At 40.1% G+C, this 21,712-nt stretch overlaps 1 protein-coding gene across 1 annotated transcript in view; it reads right to left on the reverse strand.

Moving 5' to 3' along the window:
* Positions 1-21,712, reverse strand: part of Ngly1 (N-glycanase 1) — a 63,394-nt gene extending 41,682 nt beyond the window's left edge. Inside the window, exons 1-3 of the mRNA XM_052734057.1 lie at positions 21,502-21,712; positions 13,178-13,292; positions 5,319-5,555 (exon numbers count right to left, since the gene is read on the reverse strand). Coding sequence (XP_052590017.1) covers positions 5,319-5,555; positions 13,178-13,292; positions 21,502-21,632 — 483 coding nt within the window. The 5' untranslated portion in view covers positions 21,633-21,712. The remainder of the gene's footprint in view (positions 1-5,318; positions 5,556-13,177; positions 13,293-21,501) is intronic.

Raw genomic sequence — 21,712 nt, forward strand, 5'->3', positions numbered from 1 at the left:
CCCTACTTAAGTTATGTTTGACCTTTAAGAGTGACAGATTAGCAAATGGGATACAGAACATTAAAATTCTTATAGATCTCTTCTCTTATTAAATAGATTCAGACTAAGAAGTTGCCTAATTGTTGGTTCATAAGACAAATAAATTTAAAAATTAACTAGCCCAGAAAGACTATGGTTCAGCATCTGTCTACCACTTGAGAAGCCTTGGTTGTCAATTCCTAACACTGTAAAAAGGATAAATGTGTATAGGTGATTATTTTGTTATTACTGTAATATTATTTAATAATTTCAATGAAATAATCAAAAATTATGATAATTATTTTAAAAATATATCCTTGTACAAAACAGGCAGTAATTTCTAATGGTAAAGAATTTATGAAGAGTTCTTAACAATTTTATGTGTCTTAACTTAAACTTTAAAAACTTACTTTATATAGCTAAAGAAATAGTTACAGAGTTTATTAGAATTTATTTAGCTTCTATGGAGGTTAATTTTTTTTTGGTGGTTTTTTCAAGACAGGGTTTCACTGTGTATCCCTGGCTGTCCTGAAACTCACTCTGTAGACCAGTTGGCCTTGAACTCACAGAGAGCCACTTGTCTCTGCCTCCCAAGTGCTGGGATTAAAGGCGTGTGCACCACTGCCCAGCAGTTAATGTTTTTAAAAGTATGTCTCTTATTCCTTGACATTAGTTCATTATAAATTTCAATTGGTATTATCACTCAAATTGATGATAGTAAAAATAATTGCTAAGTTCTCCTACAGAATAAAATTGATGATTAAAAGTTTAAATAAAATGATATTTAAAGCCAAGTATAGTCCAGGGGTCAGAGAGATAGCTGAGTGGTAAAGAACGCTTATTGATCTTGCAGAGGACCTGGGTTCAGTTTCCAGCACCTACAGGGCAACTCACAGTAGACTGTAACTCCAGCTTCAGGGGATCTGAATCCCTCTTCTGGCTTCCCTGGCCCCTGTATGCATGTAGAGAGCACACACTCATGCAGGCTCACATATACAAAAATAAGTAAATAAATCTTATTTTTAAAAGTGTATTCAAGATTCATGTCTATAATCTCAACACTTGGAATGTGGGAACAGAAGGTACAAAGTTCAAGGTCACTCTCAACTACATACCAAGTCTGAGGTCAAGCAGGGTTACAAGGAAAAAAAAAGTATATTATAGTAATTCATGGACAACCAAGAGTTGTTCATAAAAACAAAACAAAAGAACCAAGGAGAAGTTGATAAATACTACCCCACTAATAGTATACATCTTTAAATTTTTGTTGGTAATAATGACACTTTGTTTGAGTGACAGCACCTTAAAACTGTCTTACTATGCCTTACATTTTCCTGAACTACAAGGTTAGGGATCAACCATGATTCAGAAAGTAGGAAGAGTTTCCTGAGCTACAACACTAATGAAATACTTACAAGGTTCAGGAATACATATAAGTATTTTCAAGCTTTTTTTGTAAGACTGGTTAGCATTGAGCATTTTAAACTTAAAACTGTAATTAAACAAAAGGTAGTAGGAAATCTCAAAAAGATACATTCTAGCACTGTAATTAGAAAGCTTCAAAGCCATTAGAAATCAAAGAAAGGTGGTAAGTGAGGCTCCAATTCTGTATCAGTGTGCTGTGGGATGTTCTGTCTGTTAAATGTGTTGCTCTGATTGGTTAATAAATAAACCACTGATTGGCCAGTAGCCAGGCAGGAAGTACGGGTGGGACAATGACAGAGGAAAATTTGGGGAAGTGGAAGGCTGAGGCAGAGGGATGCCGCCAGCGCGCCGCTGCCTTGAAAAGCAACTTATAGATTAATAGAAATGGGTTAATTTAAGATATAAGAACAGTTAGCAAGAAGCCTGCCATGCCATACAGTTTGTAAGCAATATAAGTCTCTGTGTTTACTTGGTTGGGTCTGAGCAGCTGTGGGACTGGCGGGTGATAGAGATTTGTCCTGACTGTGGGCCAGGCAGGAAAACTCTAGCTACATCAGTGTATCTAGAAACAAATACAGAATTAAGGTGTCATGGATGGGCTACTTACACAGATGGAGGGGATATGAGAGTCCACTGGAGGGTTTTAAAATTTATTCTTATTTTACTCCTTAATTTTTACATGATTGGTATATGAAATATTAGTATAGAAATAGTATAGAAGCATATAATCTAGAAACAGGCAACCATTTTGGATTATGCAGTCAATATTCTATTATAGGTAAAACATACACTCAAAAATGAACGTAGAGGACAGGCAAGGTAGCCTATGCCTATAACTTCAGCACTTTGTGGGCGGAGGTCGAAGGAAAGTGAGTTTAAGGCCAATCTGGGCTGAAATGAGGCCTTGTCTCAAAAAAGAGAGAGAGAGAGAGAGAGAGAGAGAGAGAGAGAGAGAGAGAGAGAGAGAGAGAGAGAGAGAAAAGAAACCACTGCTGTAAGGAATGGAGGCTTGAGTTACTATTCTGTCAGTCAAGCAGTTCTACTTCTCTGAGACTGACAACTCTGTACTGAAAATGTGAAACTTCACATAAAGAATCATTGTTTCACTGGGCAGTGGTAGCACACGCCTTTAATCCCAGCAGTCGGGAGGCAGGGGCAGGCGGATCTCTGTGAGTTCGAGGCCAGCCTGGTCTACAGAGCAAGTTCCAAGACAGGAACCAAAGCTACACAGAGAAACCATCTGGAAAAGCCAAAAAAGGAAAAAAAAAATCTTGTTTCTAAAAGCAAACCTAGGGAAGCTCCCGAGTTTACGGGTCTTTCACACATGCTAACTCCTGGTACTGTCGATATGACAGTTACATTTCTAAGAACCATCATAAGCACTGGCTGGCTGGGTTTATTACTATAAACCAATGAAACATGTGAGGCTAATGAAAAGGGAAACAAGTACTTTAAAGACTTACAGGTTTCATCAGTCAAAGGAGACACATATGAGTATGGGTAGAGGAGTTAAATCTCACACACAAAAAAAAAGTCAGGAAAATACTCAATACAGGTTACAAGAAAAGGACAGAACACATCTGTGTCTTAGCTGGCCAGAACCTACCACCTTTATTCTTTATTTTCAAAGGGGCAGTGTGGGGCTTTCCAGGACGAGACAGAAAAGATTCTCAATCTCTTGACTACCAAGGAAAGAAGAGCTCAAAGAGTCCAGAATTAGCTAATCTGAGAAGATGATGGGTGGATTTAAGGATTATGTAAAGTTCTCTATATAGAGGACAGTGACAAGGTATTCCACTAAAATTACAATATGTAGATATGAGTTTAAACTGGTTACTAATAAAATAACTGTAGAAATATCACATAAAATTCTGACAGTGAAAATTGGGAATATTTAATAACCTTCATCAAAAGGAATTTTTGCAAACCAAGTATTTCCTATTGTTACAGAATATTGTCCTCTAGGCATGACATGGCCACTGCCATCTCAAAGTCACAGTAGCTGTGATGATCGGCACTCAGGAGACCTTCACAAGACTGGGCCAGTTCCTCATAGAAGGAAAGCGTGAAGGGAAGCCTGTGGTGGTTTCAGTGAGATGTTGTCACCCATAAGTCTTGGGCATATGAATATTTGGCCCCCAGTTGTAGGCACTGTTTGGGGACTTAGGAGGTGTGGCTTTGCTGGAGGAAGTGTGTCACTGGGGGCTAGCTCTGAGGTTTCAAAAGCTGTATGCCATTCCTAGTTAGTGCTCTCTCTGCTTCCTGTTTATAGTTCAAGATGTAACCTGTCAGCTGCTGCTCTAGCCTCCATGTCTCCTACCTGCTGCAATGCTGTCCCTTGTCACTATGGACCCTAACACTCTTTAACCATAACCTCTAAATAAACCCCCTTTTCTATAAAGTTACCTTGGACACAGTGTTTTATCACAGCAATAGAAAAGTCACTAACACAGACCCTTACCTGAGATTTTAGCTTCTCCCTTGCTCTTATGTCCTAATCCAGTTCCATGTGCCACCAGGAATGACCAGAGTATCTAAGCACTGGAAAACTAACTGAAAAGCATTTTTCATCTATGCAGCTTCAGGGAGGAACTCACCCATGACCCAGGCTAGGGTGCAACTTTTTAATGATGCATCTGTTTAGGTATCATTTATAAGCCTATAAATAAGCCCAAGAAACCCAACTAGTTTACCTAGCTGGACTTGGATGGACTCATTCTCTTGGTCTGCTCTAGTGCCCTATCTGAGGTACATATACATTTGTTATGTCTCCCCAGGAAAAGACACACAACAGCTATTAAATGGGATCATTTAAATTTGCCAATAGTGCCCGCTAAGACAACAAAAAACCCGATTTCAATTCTTCATGCTAATAACTAAATTTCACTGCCTTTAAGAATATATTATCAGTTTACTAATAGGTTATTGATGCGAGATATTTGTACACTGTGTGGAAATGTATTGCTGTGATTGGTGTAATAAAAAGCTGAATGGTCAATAGCTACGAAGAGGTCAGGGAGGACTTCCGGGGACAGAGAGAACTCGGGGAAGAAGAAGGGAGGAGTTGTCAGCCAAATGGAGAGGAAATAGGTGGTGTAAGATGAAAGAGAGGTAATGCTACGTGACAGAATGTAGATTAATATAAATGGGTTAATTTAAGTTGTAAGAGCTAATTGAGACAAGCCTAAGCTGAAGGTTGAGCTTTCATAATTAATAATAAGTCTCCATGTCATTATTCGGGAGCTGGCAGACAGGACAGAAGAAGACTTGTTACAAATTATCATTTACTTTAAACCTAAAGAAGTCATTTTTTCATTAAGATGTTGATAATGGTTAGACCATGAGAATTAATAATGCCCATGGAGATTGGCAGCATGTAAAATTCAGATTACAAGTATAAATACAATAGTGGCAATCAACTAATCTAATGGCCATAATACACACCGGTTCAGCAAGTTTATTTGTTTGAGGTTAATTAAAGACATGCTAATTTGTGTAACTGATATAAGTACCAAGAAAGCAGGTACATTTGTAAATAATAATACCTCAGGTTGAGTTTTAACATATAACAGCTGGCCATGGTTGTACACAACTATGATCCCAGCACTCCAGAGGCTGAAGTGGGAGGATCATGGGTTGAAGGTCAGCCTGGGCTACACAGCAAAAATAGGAAGGAACTAAAGGAAGGAGGAAAATAAATGGCAGCCATTTTGCCCACATTTGCTATAACTTTGACTATTTTCAAAATGCTTAACAAATTTGAAGATATTAGCATTCTAAAACCAAGAACATTTGAGAAATAACTGCAGGAATAATTCTTTTTTGCTGTCTCACCACTGACAGGATGTAAAGGAATGTTGGGTTGTTAACACTACCATTGGAGCAGAGGGCAGGCTTGGCAGCTGCCCTGGTTGGTTTCCTGAGTGCTGTGTTAATCGAGCAGGATCCTCAGACTGCTCCGCAGGAAACTGGACAGCAGCAGGTTGCTGAGACAATTCCACCTTCTTATTTGACCCATCCAATCTGCTGCTTCTCTCTAAGGCAATCAGGTCACGAATTTTCTGCAGCTGCTCCACTGAGGCTTTTTTAGGAAAGATGAGATGTGTTTCTCCCTGGAATTTACAGAATTGAGAAAAATCTTTACTTCTGCTTTACACTGACAGTCGTTCTTATACACGGTGAAACCAATACTATTGAATGTATTATATCTTTTTTAAAAAATATATTTTTTATATGTATGGGTATTTTGACTGCATATATGTGTCTTGTGCACTGTGTGTGTGCCTGGTGCCCAGGGAAGCCAAAGGAGGGTGCTGGCTCCACTGGAACTGGAGTCACAGATGTTTCTGAGCTGCCATGTGGGTGTCGGTTCCTCTTGAAGAGTAGACAGCACTCTTAACCATGGCACCATCTTTGCAGCCCTGAAGGTAACATATCTCAAGAAATATACTAGTTTTTAAACAAAATTAAGAAAATGTGTTTCCTTGCTAACATATAAAGCTTAGCATATTTATTGTAGTTCAAGGGACCTTTATTTATTTTACTTTACTTTTTGTGACAGGTCTCCTATATCCCAGGCCAGCCTTGAGTTTACTCTCTAGCTGAGGATGACCTTGAACTTCCTGATCTTCCTCCGAGTTCCCTTGCTAAATGCTGGGATTATAGACATGTACCACCAAGCCCAGTCAATGCCGGGCTGGAGCTTGAACCTATGGCTTTATGCATATGTGGCCAGCAGCACTCTACAAATTGACCTACATCCTAGTCATAGGAGAACTTTAACAAAATGCAACACAGAATAGATTATAAGAGTGGCAAAACGCATGTCCCTAAATCCTCTGCAATAAAATAAAATACTGTAAGTTTCTATTAAATTCCATACAAAGTAATGGCAGTAGAAAAACTGCCATACAAAAGGCCTGAGCCAGGAGGCTGAGGCTATAATCTCAGCTACTCAGGACACTTAGAAGCAGAATCCCAAAATCAATGAAGGCCTGGGCAAGGTAGTGAGATAGTCTCACAATATAGTTTTGTTTTTTTTTTAATCTGGAGATATAGGTCAGTGGGATACATTGGCTGCCTAGCATTTATGAAGAACAAGGTTCAGTCCCCAGTACAGATGTTTGTTTTTATTTTTAAACACAATGAAAAGATCAAGAAGGTATTGTATAAATCTACTGAGAAGCTATGTGACACATAGTAATATAAATATGATTGACAACAATTAATTGGCTATCTCAAAATAGTTAATAGCATTTTTAACGTTCCCAAAGAAATAATGTCTGAGGTGATACATATGCCAGTTATCTTGACCTGGTTTAATAAATTGTATACAATAGTAATAATAATAATAGTTGTGTACAACTGTAACGAAAACATATTTTTTATAAAAGTTATATGACATTTTCTAAACCTAAGCCTTTAGAAAATAGCTACATCAGAAGTGTGTTTGGGTTCACCATTTTCCAAGAGCAGTTAAAAGTATACACTGACAGTTAATTTGAAAATACAGATATAATTGTTTCGTAGTGCTAGGAGTCTTATACACACTAGGCAAGTCCTCTACCCTCACGTGACATCTTTAGCCCCAAACTATAGACTTATTTATTCCTTCCTTCCTTTCTTTTTTTAATTCAGGGTCTCACTGGGTAGTTCTGGTTTCTCTAGAACTCATTATGTAGACTGAGTGGGCCTCGAATTCACAGATTTTTCCTGCCTCTGCCTCCTGATTGAATGAATGTACCACCAGGCCTAGTACTATAGATTATTTTCTTAAAGATGTACTTATTTTTTAAATATCTATCTATCTGTGTTGAGGTATGTGCAAGTATCCACAAAGACAGGAAGATGGCATTGGAGCTTCTGGAACTGGAGTTACAGGCCTTTGTGAGGCCCTGTGTGTAGGTGATGAGACTCAAACCCAGGTCCTCTGCAAGAGGAGCAAGTGCTCTTAACGCTGAGCCATCTCTCCAGCATTCTCCAACTCCCACAAAACAAAACAAAACAAAACAAAACAAAACAAAACAAAACAAAACAAAAACCCTATAGATTATTAACAGGAATGGAAAAGTCCTCTAAACAAAACAGAACAAAAATAAGCAATATTTGTTGAAATTAGTTAAGCGCATATCCATAACACAGACTGCTTTAATATAAATATTACACAAAACTCCTAATTTAAAATAGTAAATTGTAAATCAAGAAAACAGGTAAAATGAAAATATATCCAACCAAGTTTCAAGGTGTTGAGAAGGAACAGTGGCAAACAGTAAGTCTATCAATGGTAATGTGATTAAAAGTTGTTACCACACACAGCAGCCACACCCGTTATGTTGGCTAGTTTTTGTCAACTTGACACAAGCTAGAGTCATCTAAGAGGAGGGAACCCCAATTTAGAAAACGCCTCCATGGGGTTGGAGTTTAGCTCAGTGGTAGAGCGCTTTCGATCTTCAGCTCCAAAAAAAAAAAAAGAAAAAAGAAAACGCCTCCATAAGATCAGGCTATAGGCAAGCCTATAGACATTTTATCAATTAGTGATTGATGGGGGAGGGCCCAGCTCATTGTTGGAGGGGACACCTCCCTGGCTGGTGGTCCTGGGTTCTAAGCAGGCTTAGCAAACAATAACGAGCAATCCAGGAAGTCCCACTCCTCCACGGCCTTAGCATCAGCTCCTGCCTCTAATTTCCTGACCTGTTTGAGTTCTAGTCCTTATAATCAAGAATTGTGTAAGCAAAATATGCAAGTATAAGCAAAATAAAGCCTTTCCTCCTCAAGTTGCTTCTAGTCATGGTGCTTGGTCATCAACAGTAACCCTAAGACACCTGCAGATCACTTAAAACAACTGAAAATGACTATTTCTCTGGTAATAGCAGGCTGCTGGAATTAATAATAACAGAAAACCTCATTACACACAATCCTTTTTCAAATGTACATGATGCTTCATGTATTAACCATATTAGCTATGAAAATTAATTTCTACCACTCATGGTATTGATATAGTATAGGTACTGTGCAAGCATTTCATGTACGTTCTCCCCACTAATTCTCAGAACCATCTGAAAGGCTGTAATTTTACCATTTACATACATTTTATGTGAAAATACAAAGGCTCAGAGAAATTGAATAATCTAGCTGGTGCTACCCCATGATTGCTCGATCATGGATTCAAACTGCAATGACCTCAATTGTTTTGTTATGACTGACCCCAACTTAGTCTGAACAGAGATCAAAATCTACAAGCTTTCACAAACAGCTGGAAGGGGATGAGCAAACAGAACATCCCCAACAGTGATGGCTCACTCCTAATGAATTTGGCTTTTCCAACTTTGGAAAGGAAGTAAAGAATGGTGAATACTAGAGAGTGGGATAGAGACAGGTATGAGACAGGTCAATGGGTACAGTGCTACAGCTAGAGTACATTCTGGTGTGTTTTTGGTATAGCAGAGTGAATGTAGTTACAACTGTGCAGTTCTATCTCCAGAGGATTTTGAATGTACTCACCATGATGGACATGCCAACTATGTTGATTTGATTATTACCTCATGTATATACATAAATCAAGACATCAGATAGGACCTCACAGAAATGTATAAAATAGTACATGTCAATAAAAAACAAAGATCTGTCTGTAACCCCAGTACTGGGGAAGCCAAAACAGCAAAATCCCAAGTTTGAGGCCAGCCTGGACTCCATAGTGAGTTTCAGGACAGGTTGTCTCAGAAAACAAACAAACAAACAAACAAATAATAAAAGTTTTAAGAAAGGAAAAAATTTCACATCTACATGTACCATCTGTTCCCACAAATGGAGCCTTTTGGTGAGTTGGTATTAGTGAAGCAGCACTGAAAATGCAGGAGGTAGTCTGTAGGGAAAATGGAACCGAAATTGAACTCTGTGGCCAAAACGGAACTGGTATATATTTGAGTTAAATATGGAGCACCTACGTATCTGGATCTATATCTCAGTCCACACCTCAGAACACCAAGAGGACAGAGGTGTGGCTCTAACCAATCCTAAAAATGATAACTGTGGCCAATTATGTTCTTATTAAAATGTTTAATCCATAGCACATTTTCATAAAGGTCAAAATTACAGGCTAAATATAATAGATCCAAGAACATTTTAAAAAATCAAGAATTCTAAGATTCAACAAACCTGCTTATGAAAACATTTTTTCTAAGACAATTCTCACTACAGGATGTTTAGCAAATCTGGCCCATGACAACTAAACGCCAGTAATGTTTCAGAAAACCAAACCCAAACTGTTCTGCCAGATTTCCCATGCTTCCTCCTTACCAAAGTGGGAAAGCAGATGCAGGTGGAGGACAGACAGGTCTGGCTCCTGCTGAGAACTGCCCCACCATGCTAAAATGCAGATCAAAAGACATTTGGACCCCAGTCTTCCTCAACATCACTCGTAATTTTCAAGATTTTAAGATACCTTTGTAATTTCAGGGTAAACATCAGATGTACCTTTCAACTTAAAAGTCTATCAAAACTCCTAATACGTGTTCAGCTATATTAGTCCTTCACAAAACTTAGTCACACTGATGAAACAGTTACTTCAGATCTGTCCTGAAGTGTAAAGTCTAAAAAGTGCCAGAAAGCAAATACGATTTCATTTTATAAGAACACTGACTCCATTTACATCAAATATTATTCCAAGTCTCAGAGTAGTTTATTATCTGGCATGGAGGAGACCAACCATGACAAATGCCTAACACTGAGGCGTTTTCTTGGGTATGGGCCAAAAATAAATAAAGTCCTTGGCAAATGAGGTCAGAGGGTTACCCTACCTAGCACACAAATATTTGTTAGGTGAAAGACAAATATGATTCCCTTCAACCTGTGACACTTCAACAATGAGAAACTGATACAACTTCTCTATGTTAATTACTAAGTTTTCTTGCCTAATTTTAAGTCTTCATTTCTTTGCACAGAGTCAGCAGTGATCTCATTTTTCTCCCTATATAGTTTGAAATTCTTTACATTCTGATGTTTATATGTAATCTGTAATCAGATGATACCATGCTTTAAAATCCTGGCCTGATCTCTTTTGAGTTGTGGGATTATCTTATTCAACTGACTAATATTTCTACTTAAACAGTATTTAATAGCAAAGGAGTCAAACCTGTCCAAAACCCATGTAGTACTTTTTCCCTTAAAAGCTGCCACTTTCCAAGATTTTTTTTTCATCTCATTTAGTGGTACTCTTATCGACTTCAGTGTCTGAAACTTAAAGCTAGATGTCCCCAATTTCTTCCTTTACCCTTCTACAAGACTTTTAATTTATCAAGAACTGTTGGCTCCTCTACACACGAACACATACGTAATTCCTGAATCCATCTAGCTCTCACCTCTCGGCCATCAGTACATAATTCAACAAATGTTTCCAGCCTCCTATCTGTGCTGTAATAGCGATCCTCTGGGAGCTAGGAACACCAGGGACAGAGCAGGTAAAGGTTCTTCCAACATTTACATAACCACTGCCATGCCTTGTGAGACTGGTTTAACAAGCTAAATTTGTTTTCCTGTACCATCCCTTGCCTGCACTCCAGATTATCCGGAATATTCTCTTTATAATAACTAAAGTAATATCTGAAAATATCTTCCCCGCTTATAACTTTCTAATGGCCTCAATATCAGTTCCTTTTCTTGTCTGTATGACAGAGTATCTGATACAAACAGTTCAAAGGAGGAAGGATTTATTTTGGCTCAGGTTCAGCGGGTTCAGTCCCTAGTCACTTGGAAACATGTTTCTAGGCCTACAGCTAGGCAGAGTAACATGGTGGTGGAAACATGTGAAGAAGGAGGCAGCTCTAGTCAGACAGGAAGTATACCAGAGCAGCAACAGGAAGAGACCAGGCTAAGAGATAGCATCCAAAGACATGTTCCTAGAGATCTACTTCTTCCACTGAAGCCCCACCTCCATAGTTCTACCCCTGTCTAATTAACCTACTCAAAGTTTGAATCCCTCAAGGGATTCAACCATTCATTTAGTCATGAACATCCTGAATGGTCTCTGGAAATACTCCCACAGATAAGGGGTATGTTTTACTAAACTCCCAAGTGTATATCAGTCTAATCAAACTGATAATCAAGATTAACTTGATCAGAGTTTCCTCTCTCACTCAAAAGAGTCTACATCTGTATAAGCCTGGTCTCTGTCTAGCCCTAAAGCTATTTTCTGTGTCAGAGCTACCACAGCTAGAAGCCCTTTGTGCACGCCAATCCTCTGCATTAACTTGGTTTCTTATCACTCGGGTCCTACCTTTATCTCCTCAGAGGCTTTCCCTTGTCACTTCATTGCTACACTGAGTGCAACTCTGATTGCTATGTGTAGCATGAATCGTTAGAAGGTCTTATTAATAAAAACAAACCTGGAGCCAGGTACTGGGGTCAGCACTGGAAGATCAGAGAAGCAGAACAAGCCACAGCTTCCTCACCTCGCAATTCCTCAGGTGGTCCTGTTTCCTCAGACTAGAAGCCTCTGTGTCCTTATCCAAATGGATCTCAGCTGAACTGCTTCTCGAAAGCCGGAAAGCGTAACCAGCTCTAGTTCCTGGTCCTCATGCCTTATATACCTTTCTGCTTTCTGCCATCACTTCCTGGGATTAAAGGCGTGAGTCACCATGCCTGGTTGTTTCTAGTGTGGCTTTGAACTCACAGAGATCCAGATGAATCTCTGCCTCTGGAATGCTAGGATTAAAGGCGTGTGCTACCACTGCCTAACCTCTATGTTTAATATTATGGCTGTTCTGTTCTCTGACCCCAGATAAGTGTATTGGGGTGCACAGTATGAGTACAGCATCGTATCTGGTCCTCTTCTCTGTACCTGTCTCTGCTTTCATACTGTCTCACACATTAGAACATATGCTCCAGATGGGATGAGATTATATTAATTTACCACGTTGCATCCTCATGGTGTGCAACAGAATTTGGTTAAGAAGGGTAGACAGGAAGAAAAGTACGTCCTATTTCTTTAACAAAGTCTAAAAATGCTGACTCTGATAGCCACTAGCACTTGTAGTCCTGCTCAACTTCCAACGTCTTACACATCAGTAATAGGGGAGCACCGAAGATTCAGAATCTGTTGTCTGTCTTTTAGAGACAGTCTTAGTATGTAATCCAGGCTGCCCTGAACTCACGGTCTTTCAGCCTCAGCTTCCCAAGTATGTAAGTCTATAGAATATGCCAGCATGCCTGGCTAAAATTCACAATTCTGATAATTATGTTTATTGTGTTATCTCTGCCACAAGGTTTGAGAGGATGGAAACACCAAACTCTTCTTGTGAAATCAAATGATAAAACAGCTTGAGATTCCTGTCACAGAAGAAAACCATTCGGTGGGGCAGATGGACTCCTCTTTTCTGTGTTTCCTTCACTTTTTCTTCTTACTGGAGGAAACGGTAATACCTTAGGATTCACCGAATACTCAGAAAGCCAGTGCTTGCTAGAAGACTGGGAGGGGACCACATTTAATCTTTGGGTTGTATTTGACCCTCTTTATTCTAAATCAATGAGACTTGTAAGAATTCTACCTGTAGAAACTTGTTACATTTTTATCCTGACTTCATTGTATTTAAAAAAATGTCTAATGGGTTAAAAAAAAACTAGTTCTACACATTTTCAAAATGATCAATTCATTAAAAATAATATTTCATTCAAACAACTATTCACCACTACTATTGACTGCTTTGCACATGAAGGGGAGGAAACCCTTACACATACTCACCTCTTCAAAGCCCATTTCAAACAAGCACTCAACGGCTCCTCTGACAGGCAGGAGTCTAGTAGAAAAAGCTGTGTTTCCAATACGGATGGATCTGTATTTTTCATCATTGGGGTTTCTGATTTAAAAAAAGATAATATAATGGATAATATGTAGCAACTTATCTTTTAAAGAGTTTATATATGTTTCTTTTCACATTTTATATCAGCTGCACTCCTACACAGCAGTACAGGTTCCAACTTTAGAGTGAGCAGTCCAGACAAGCAGTTCAGTTTCATGATTCTTACCTCTGTACTAAAGAGTACTTCTATTGTCCAACTTTATGGATGACAGTATTAATGCTGCCAGAGGAAATTGTGTGACATTTTAATTCTATGCTGTTACAGCTAAATACTGTATTGGGTAGCCGTTCCAGCTTTGACCTGGAAGTACCACATCCTTTGAGGCTTCGGTAACTGTCAAGCCTACAAGGCGGAGCCGAGAGAGGACCCCTGAAGACCCTCATCCAGATCTCAGGTCTGGATGAGCCAGCTCTCTTGGTTCCTATCCCTTTACTTGTAAGTTACCCCACAAAATAAACCTCCCTTTTAACTACATGGAGTTGCCTTAATATTTAAACCAACAAAATACCTTTTGAGTCTTTTAAGTTTCTAAAAGAAAATAAACAATAGTAGCTCCAGGCAGAGGGTAGAGAACTTTACTTGTTCTGAGGGATCCCATCATCTATAATGGTGCCCATGGCACAAAGATGGTGATGAAGAAGCCTTTCTGAACTGAAACCTGGCTAAAGAAGCTTTGCTTCCAGCATGAACCTTAATGGTCACTTAGCTTCCTTTCCTCCCTGGACCAATGACTGTTTTTACTATAAGTTACTACCTCAGTTCAAAATGTATTTTTAGTATAGGAAGTAGGGCAATAAAAGGAAAACATGACTAGTCAAGGACAAAGCGTAAGTACTACTGCTTAACTAGTGTACATTAGTGCTAGTCTACAACCTTTCATCCATGAGAACTGCAAGACTGAGTGGTCAAGGACTTTTAGAACAACTTCTTAGTACCTTGAGATTTCTACTGTATTCTGTAAAATTTGTAGGTTCGAAAAGGATTGGAAGTTTAAAAAAAATTATTTCCACAAATGATTTCAGAAGCAAGCACAGATTGTTGGGAGCTAAGGACAGTTTATCCTCTCTACATTGATTCTGTGTATTAGACCAGGGTTTCTCAATCTTGACACTCACAACACTTAGGATACAGCTGAGGGGTGATTCCCTATGCAACACAGAATACTCAGCATCCCTGCTTTCCATGGCATACCATTTAAACAAGCAATAAATAAATTATAAAATGACCCCAACATTTGTCAATGCTAAACAGATCATTGTGACTTCTCATGATACATGCCACAAGGTGATAAACATGTCAGTGCCACCACAATCGTATATCCCAGTTTAAAAACACAGTTTTAATGTTCAAATAGCTTCTAGGGCTCTATATGATCATTACATATTACTTATTGGTTTTTATCATACTATAAACAGAGTCCAGCAATGGCGATCATATCTAGTTCCCAGATTTTTTCTTTTTTCTTTGTTTCACCCAGGCTGGCCTCAAACTCAGAATTCTCTTGTCTCAGGCTCCTAGTTGCTTGAATAAGTTATGCATGCCCAACCCAAATGTTTTTTTTTTAAATAATTAAAAAATATCAAGCAGACTTGCATGAGCTTAAGTATAGACTAAGACCAAAAGTTGGTCCTGCCATGTCCTGGCACTATGGACACTGGCCTTAATTTTTGCTTGATTCTCCATCAACTTCATTTTCTCTGCAGATTTTTCTCATTTTGTTGTCACACTTTGATGGTTCCCCTCACACACACACACACACACACACACACATACACATGCACACACACCTCTGTTATCTATTAAATATTTCTGTAAGTTGTAATATTTACTTCACTTGTTAGCAGTTATCTTGTATCTTTTCTTGGAACATTTTCTGAATGGGTGGTTTTTGATGATGTTAAAAGGATGGAATCTTGAGAAGGCAGCAGAATTCCTTGTATTTGTTCAATTGTCACTTTGAAAATATTTTGTCTTCCTAGTTGTTTTACTCTCATACTTATCTATCAAGTGCTGTGGGATGGTCTGTATGCCAAATTACTCTGATTGGTCAATAAATAAATCACTGATTGGCCAGTGGCCAGGCAGGAAGTATAGGCGGGACAAGGAGGAGAATAAAGCTGGGAAGTGGAAGGCTGAGTCAGGGAGACACTGCCAGCTGCCACGATGACAAACAGCATGTGAAGATGCCGGTAAGCCATGAGCCACGTGGCAAGGTATAGATTTATAGAAATGGATTAATTTAAGCTGTAAGAACAGTTAGCAAGAAGCCTGCCATGCCATACAGTTTGTAAGCAATATAAGTCTCTGTGTTTACTTAGTTGGGTCTGAGTGGCTGTGGGACTGGCAGGTGAGAGAGATTTGTCCTGTGGGCCAGGCAGGAAAACTCTAGTTACAAATGGCATCCAACGTGGTGGCAAGAGTTTCCACCTAAAACCTGAGAAAAGATTCTAAAATGGAGCTAAAAACAGCTTCCTAATTGTTTCTCTCAAATGAGCGGCAGCTGCCAGTTTGAGCTACTGGTGGGTTCCTAGCTTGTGCGCTGGACCTGCCCGACCTGCCCGACCTGCCCGACCTGCTGTATGGTGGGAATGAGGCCTCTGCAAGTGGCACATTAAGCTGCGTGGTGGCTTTAGTCTTTGCTAGTACAAAACAAAAAAAGAGGTTTCTGGGCTACACGCTGCTTGGATAAAAGCATAGACCCAGGATAGCTCTCAGAGCTGGCAGAAAACGTACCACTGCCATGTTGGGAAGCTGAGGTGGGCGGAGCCAGCAGCCACAGCTGCTGCAGTTTAAAGCAATAGATTCACAATAAGACAGATTCAGATGTAATAGTTTATAATGTGTATAAAATATACGTAGGCTTGAAAGAGACAAAAAAGGTGATATATACAGTTATAGAAACAAATACATAGTTTTAAAAAAATAAAGTCTTTAAAGAGACAGTAAAATTAATATAAAAAATAAACCACATAAAGATGAATATTACACAGAGAATCAGGATTGTGTTGTCTTTGGGATTTTTAACTGCAGAAAAACATTTGATTGTAAAAGCTGTTGAGTTATGCCAAAATGTATATTTTAAAGGTACCTTCACTTCAAAATTTGGATATAAGGATATGTTGCTTTGGAAAAGAGTCTCTGCTTTTGTTCCCACAGAAAGCCAAAGGCTATGGATTTGTTCCAGATTAAGATACATCAGGTTTGACCAGCCAAGACCCCCTGAAAGGTCTCCGATGACACCATGGCCCAGATGATCCAACATCCAGAATGGTTTGAAGGCATCTGGCTCAGACAATACAGCCTCATGGACTATTCCATAATCCTAAAATTTTCTTTGTGTCCCCATAAGATACAGCGGCCCCCTCCAGCAGGAAGTAGTAAGAAAAGCTATGCCCAAATTCCCAATTATATGTAATATTACTTTGTTAATGTTAAAACCTTCCTTTTTGAAAAAAAGAAAAGAAAAGGGGAAGTGCTGTGGGATGGTCTGTATGTCAAATTACTCCGATTGGTCAATAAATAAATCACTGATTGGCCAGTGGCCAGGCAGGAAGTATAGGCAGAACAAGGAGAATAAAGCTGGGAAGTGGAAGGCTGAGTCAGGGAGACACTGCCAGCCGCTGCTGTGGGATGTTCTGTATGGCAAATGTGTTGCTGATTGGTCAGTAAATAAAACACTGATTGGCCATTGGCTAGGCAGGAAGTATAGGCGGGACAAGGAGGAGAATAAAGCTGGGAAGTGGAAGGTTGAGTCAGGGAGACACTGCCAGCCGCTGCTGTGGGATGTTCTGTATGGCAAATGTGTTGCTGATTGGTCAGTAAATAAAACACTGATTGGCCATTGGCTAGGCAGGAAGTATAGGCGGGACAAGGAGGAGAATAAAGCTGGGAAGTGGAAGGCTGAGTCAGAGAGACACTGCCAGCCGCCACCAGGACAAGCAGCATGTGAAGATGCCGGTAAGCCACGAGCCACATGGCAAGGTATAGATTTATAGAAATGGATTAATTTAAGCTATAAGAACAGTTAGCAAGAAGCCTGCCATGGCCATACAGTTTGTAACCAATATAAGTCTCTGTGTTTACTTGGTCGGTCTGAGCGGCTATGGGACTGGCAGGTGAGAGAGATTTGTCCTGACTGTGGGCCAGGCAGGAAAACTCTAGCTACAAGCCGCCACGATGACAAACAGCATGTGAAGATGCTGGTAAGCCACGAGCCACGGTATAGATTTATAGAAATGGATTAATTTAAGCTATAAGAACAGTTAGCAAAAAGCCTGCCATGGCCATACAGTTTGTAACCAATATAAGTCTCTGTGTTTACTTGGTTGGGTCTGAGTGGCTGTGGGACTGGCAGATGAGAGAGATTTGTCCTGTGGGCCAGGCAGGAAAACTCTAGGTACAATCAAGTTATTTAATTTTCAGAAAAATAACATTTGCTTTTGTATTTGAATCAGGTAAGAAAAATAATACTTCCCCCCGCCCCCGCCCCTTTTTTTTGGAAACAGGGTCTTGGCCTTAGGAAGGATACAGGACAATCACTGGCCCCACCTCTCCATCCACTGTTCTTACAAGCAAACACTGTGTACTTATCAAAGTATAGTGATGTATGCCTATAATTCCTGTTGTTGGTTGTTTTTGGTCTTTTTGGGGAGCCCGCCACCCAATTCCCAAACTAATCACTCACAGAGGCTTATTCTTAATTATGAATGCCTGGCCTTAGCTTGGTTTATTTTTAGCCAGCTTTTCTTAACTTTAAATTAACCCATCTGTCTTTCGCCTCTGGGCTTTTCTCATTCTCTTACTTCTGTAAATCTTACTCTTACTCCGTGGCTTGCTGTGTACTGGGTGGCTGGCCCCTGGAGTCCTCCTCCTTCTCTGGCTGCTACTCCTTCTCCCTTCTTTCCCAGATTTCTACTTTTATATCTTCTCTCTGCCTGCCAGCCCCGCCTATCCTTTCTCCTGCTTTGCTATTGGTCATTCAGTTCTTTAGTAGACCATCAGGTGTTTTAGACAGGCAAAGTAACACAGCTTAAAATAATATTCCCAAACAAATCCCAACAGGCCACTCCTGGTCACATGATGAAACGGTCTCAAAAACGTAAAAACACTTCTCAAAAACCAAACAAACAAACAAATAAACCAACCCCACCGGTGAGATACGAGACAAAACAAACAAAAATATCTGAACTTGGGGAAGAGAGTTGTAGAATAGTGGGGGTGATGACAGGGAAGGGAAGGAAGAATAAACAATACACTACAAACATGTATGAAATTTCAAAGAACAAATACCCCACCAAACTTGTAAACTAATTTAACAGAAATAATAATAATACATAAAACGATAATAGATATCCTCAGTAGTAGTTATGTGTGTGCCAAGTTCTTTATTTCTATATTTTATGGCAATCCTAGAATAGAGTATTTTTATACTTTTTATAAGTAAGGGACCTCAAACTTGGAAATGATATATGAATTGCATATGATCATACTTAAAAACAGCTAACAAGAATTGAAGCTTACTGCTCTAATTATGAAGTCTAAACATACTCTACCACATAAGCTGCCAACAAACTCACCAACCCTCAACACTCAATTTCTTGGTGTGTCAGTGGCAAGCTACATTAAAAATTAAAAGTCAGTTTAGTCTTCTATTACTTCTTGCGCTGTCACTGAAAATTGTGAACCTCTATCAATGTCTTCATTCTATCGGCATTTATGGTTATGATTACAAAATGGCTCTATGATTACAATTAATGCCTGTTTCTTCTAATGCTGTTCCTCATGAAACTCCACTCCAGGAATCATGAGTTCCCTTCACCTATCACTTCACAGAAATGTCCTCTGCTACTCCAATTGGTCCTACCTTATCAATCCTCTTCTTTACTGTCTCCTAACATAAGAGCATAAGTACAGAAACATAAACACTATCTTGGAATTGTTCTTTGATGTTACGCTATAAGCTATTTTTCCATACCTGTTTTTCTCCCAAATATATTTATATTCTTTAAACAGAGAAACTACTTTCAATTCTTGGTTCTTCCCAATAACACCCAGTATAGTCAATAATAACTGTGTGTGCTTTGTAAACAAAATTAGTGAACTATCAAACACGTACATTAAAGAATGAATGAATTAGGGGCTGGGGATACAGTCAGGTGATAGAGTGCTTGCCTAGCATTCATGAAGCCCTGAGTTCAATCTCTAGCACCTCATAACACTAAGTGTGAGAGCCCATGCCTGTAACTTAGAGATGTAGGTAGGAGGATATGAAATTTGAGATCATTCTCAGATAACATGTCAAGTTCTAGGCCAAACCTGGATACATGAATCAAATTAGCCAAACAGCACACCCATGATGTCAGTGAAACTAATACAGAGTTGTTCTGTTTTGCTTTGAACAAAGTAGATAGCAAGCTCATCTTATCTAAAACTTGGGGGAAGCTTTTGCATACAAAGTAGCTCATATTTCTTTCTGTATTTTAATTAGATTTATTACTGCTGAGGATATGATAAACATCATTCAAGTAGAAATTTAAAAGTATTATTTCACTGGAGATTACAGCAACAAGCATCAGTTTAAAAATATCCTAATGAAATTTTTATTTGCAATTCCATTCTATAAACTGTTCTGAGACTCTGAGGTCAGAAGAGATGGTGGGACAATACGCCTTTTAAAGTGCTTTCACTCTGCTGCTAGTGGATTAAAAAAAAATAGCGATGGAAACAGAAACCTGATTTTCTCTGCTCAAATTAGAGAAGTACAATTATAATGTGTGGCGAGGGCCCAGGAAGACATCTGGGGCTTTTCCTTAAGAGTTAGAAAGTCACTGGATTTGAATATGGAGAAAAGGACACCACCCCCAAGCAAGCCAGACATTGAATTCTAAGAACACAAGGACACTATTACTGAAAACAAACTAAATGAGCAATTTTTCACATCAGTCTGAATCTTTTAGTTACAAACTTCTAATTTCCTTTTTAGACAAAAACTCAAGATCAGAAATACAAGTCACAGTAAAGACTGTAAAATGAAGCAGTTTCTTTTAGAAGTTTAGTAAACATTCACAATGATGGTTATGATCCCAATAACCAATTTGTCTGCATGCAAAGCTGTCCTTCAAGTACCGTGATCTTAGCACCTTTGGTTTCAGTGTACTCAAAGCTGAATCATCTTCTCAAATCCGTCCCTCTATTCTGTACAGGGGATGGGTTGGGGGACTTGAGAATTCAGGAGGAAATTTCAGCTGTAGGCTCTCAAGATTCAAGCCTATGCGTTCTTTCAGAGTCCATGGGCATCTTGTACTGTGAGGTGCTGTTAGATCTCAGGTTAGAAAAGGTTAAGATGAGGTGTCACAAAGGAGGATGATGGTCACACAGGTCACAATTATGTAGCTGTGAGCAGGCTCGGTGCTGATGCTGCATAACATGGCATATAACCACATATGTTTACTTTCAAATCACTAATGGTACCTAAATGGACAATTATTGTTAGGGTGGCTCACACCTGTAATCTCAGCACTCGGAAGGTCGAGACAGGAGGACTGGCATGAGTTCTGGGCTACTGAGCAAGTTTCATGCCAGCCTGAGCTATACAGGACTGCACCCCGTCTCAAACAAACCGTTTCCAACTCATTCGCTAAAACTGGGCTCTATGACATGTACAGGGGTGAAGCTGAGACTTAATACAGACTTCATGTCAGTGTACTTCTAAGAGCCAGCGCCCGGGGCATGACGTCAGCCAGCACCTTAACCTCCTTAACCTCCCTGCTCGCCCCCTCCTGCACGCCTTCCCCAAACAAGCTCCCTTTGACCCAAAGAGCTGCAGCAGGGGGCTGCCTCCAACTTCCAACAACGACCCTGTGAGGAGCAGCTGTGGAGAGTGCTGCCCTCTGAACGAAAGTGACTTCTCCAGCACGCTTTCCTTCAAAACTCTTTAGGAGTCAGGTTGAAGTAAAACCCAGACATTAATAGGAAGTTCGTAACTTTAAACCACAAATGTTTCAACCACCAAACACGGCGTGAATATTTAACCCGCACTCGGGCTGGGTCACAGAGCCGGGATCCTGCAGTGAGATGGGACACCAGGGCTGTCAGCGGCAGTGACAACCTCGGCGAGCCCTCGTCGCCCTGCCCGCCCCGCCTCAGGCCCGAGCGCCGGCGGCCCCGCCCGTCTGCGGCTCCCAGGCTCGAGGGCCCCGGCTGCACCTCAGGATGTTGTCGGCGTAGGTGAGCAGCAGCTTGGAGGCCTCCAGAAAGGTCTCCGGGGTGTTCTGGCAGAGTTCGGCCACGGCTGGGGACGCCGAGCTCGACGAGCTGCCCAGGGCGGCCGACGCCATGGCTGAGCCGCGGCCCCTGCCACCTCGCGCGCCGCGGCCCGCACTGAGCAGGCGCCGAGCGCCTAGGCCGCCGCAGAGGC

Source organism: Peromyscus californicus, unplaced genomic scaffold (genome assembly GCF_007827085.1).
Source record: "Peromyscus californicus insignis strain IS unplaced genomic scaffold, ASM782708v3 Scaffold_12__1_contigs__length_115047231, whole genome shotgun sequence".
NCBI lineage: Eukaryota > Metazoa > Chordata > Mammalia > Rodentia > Cricetidae > Peromyscus > Peromyscus californicus.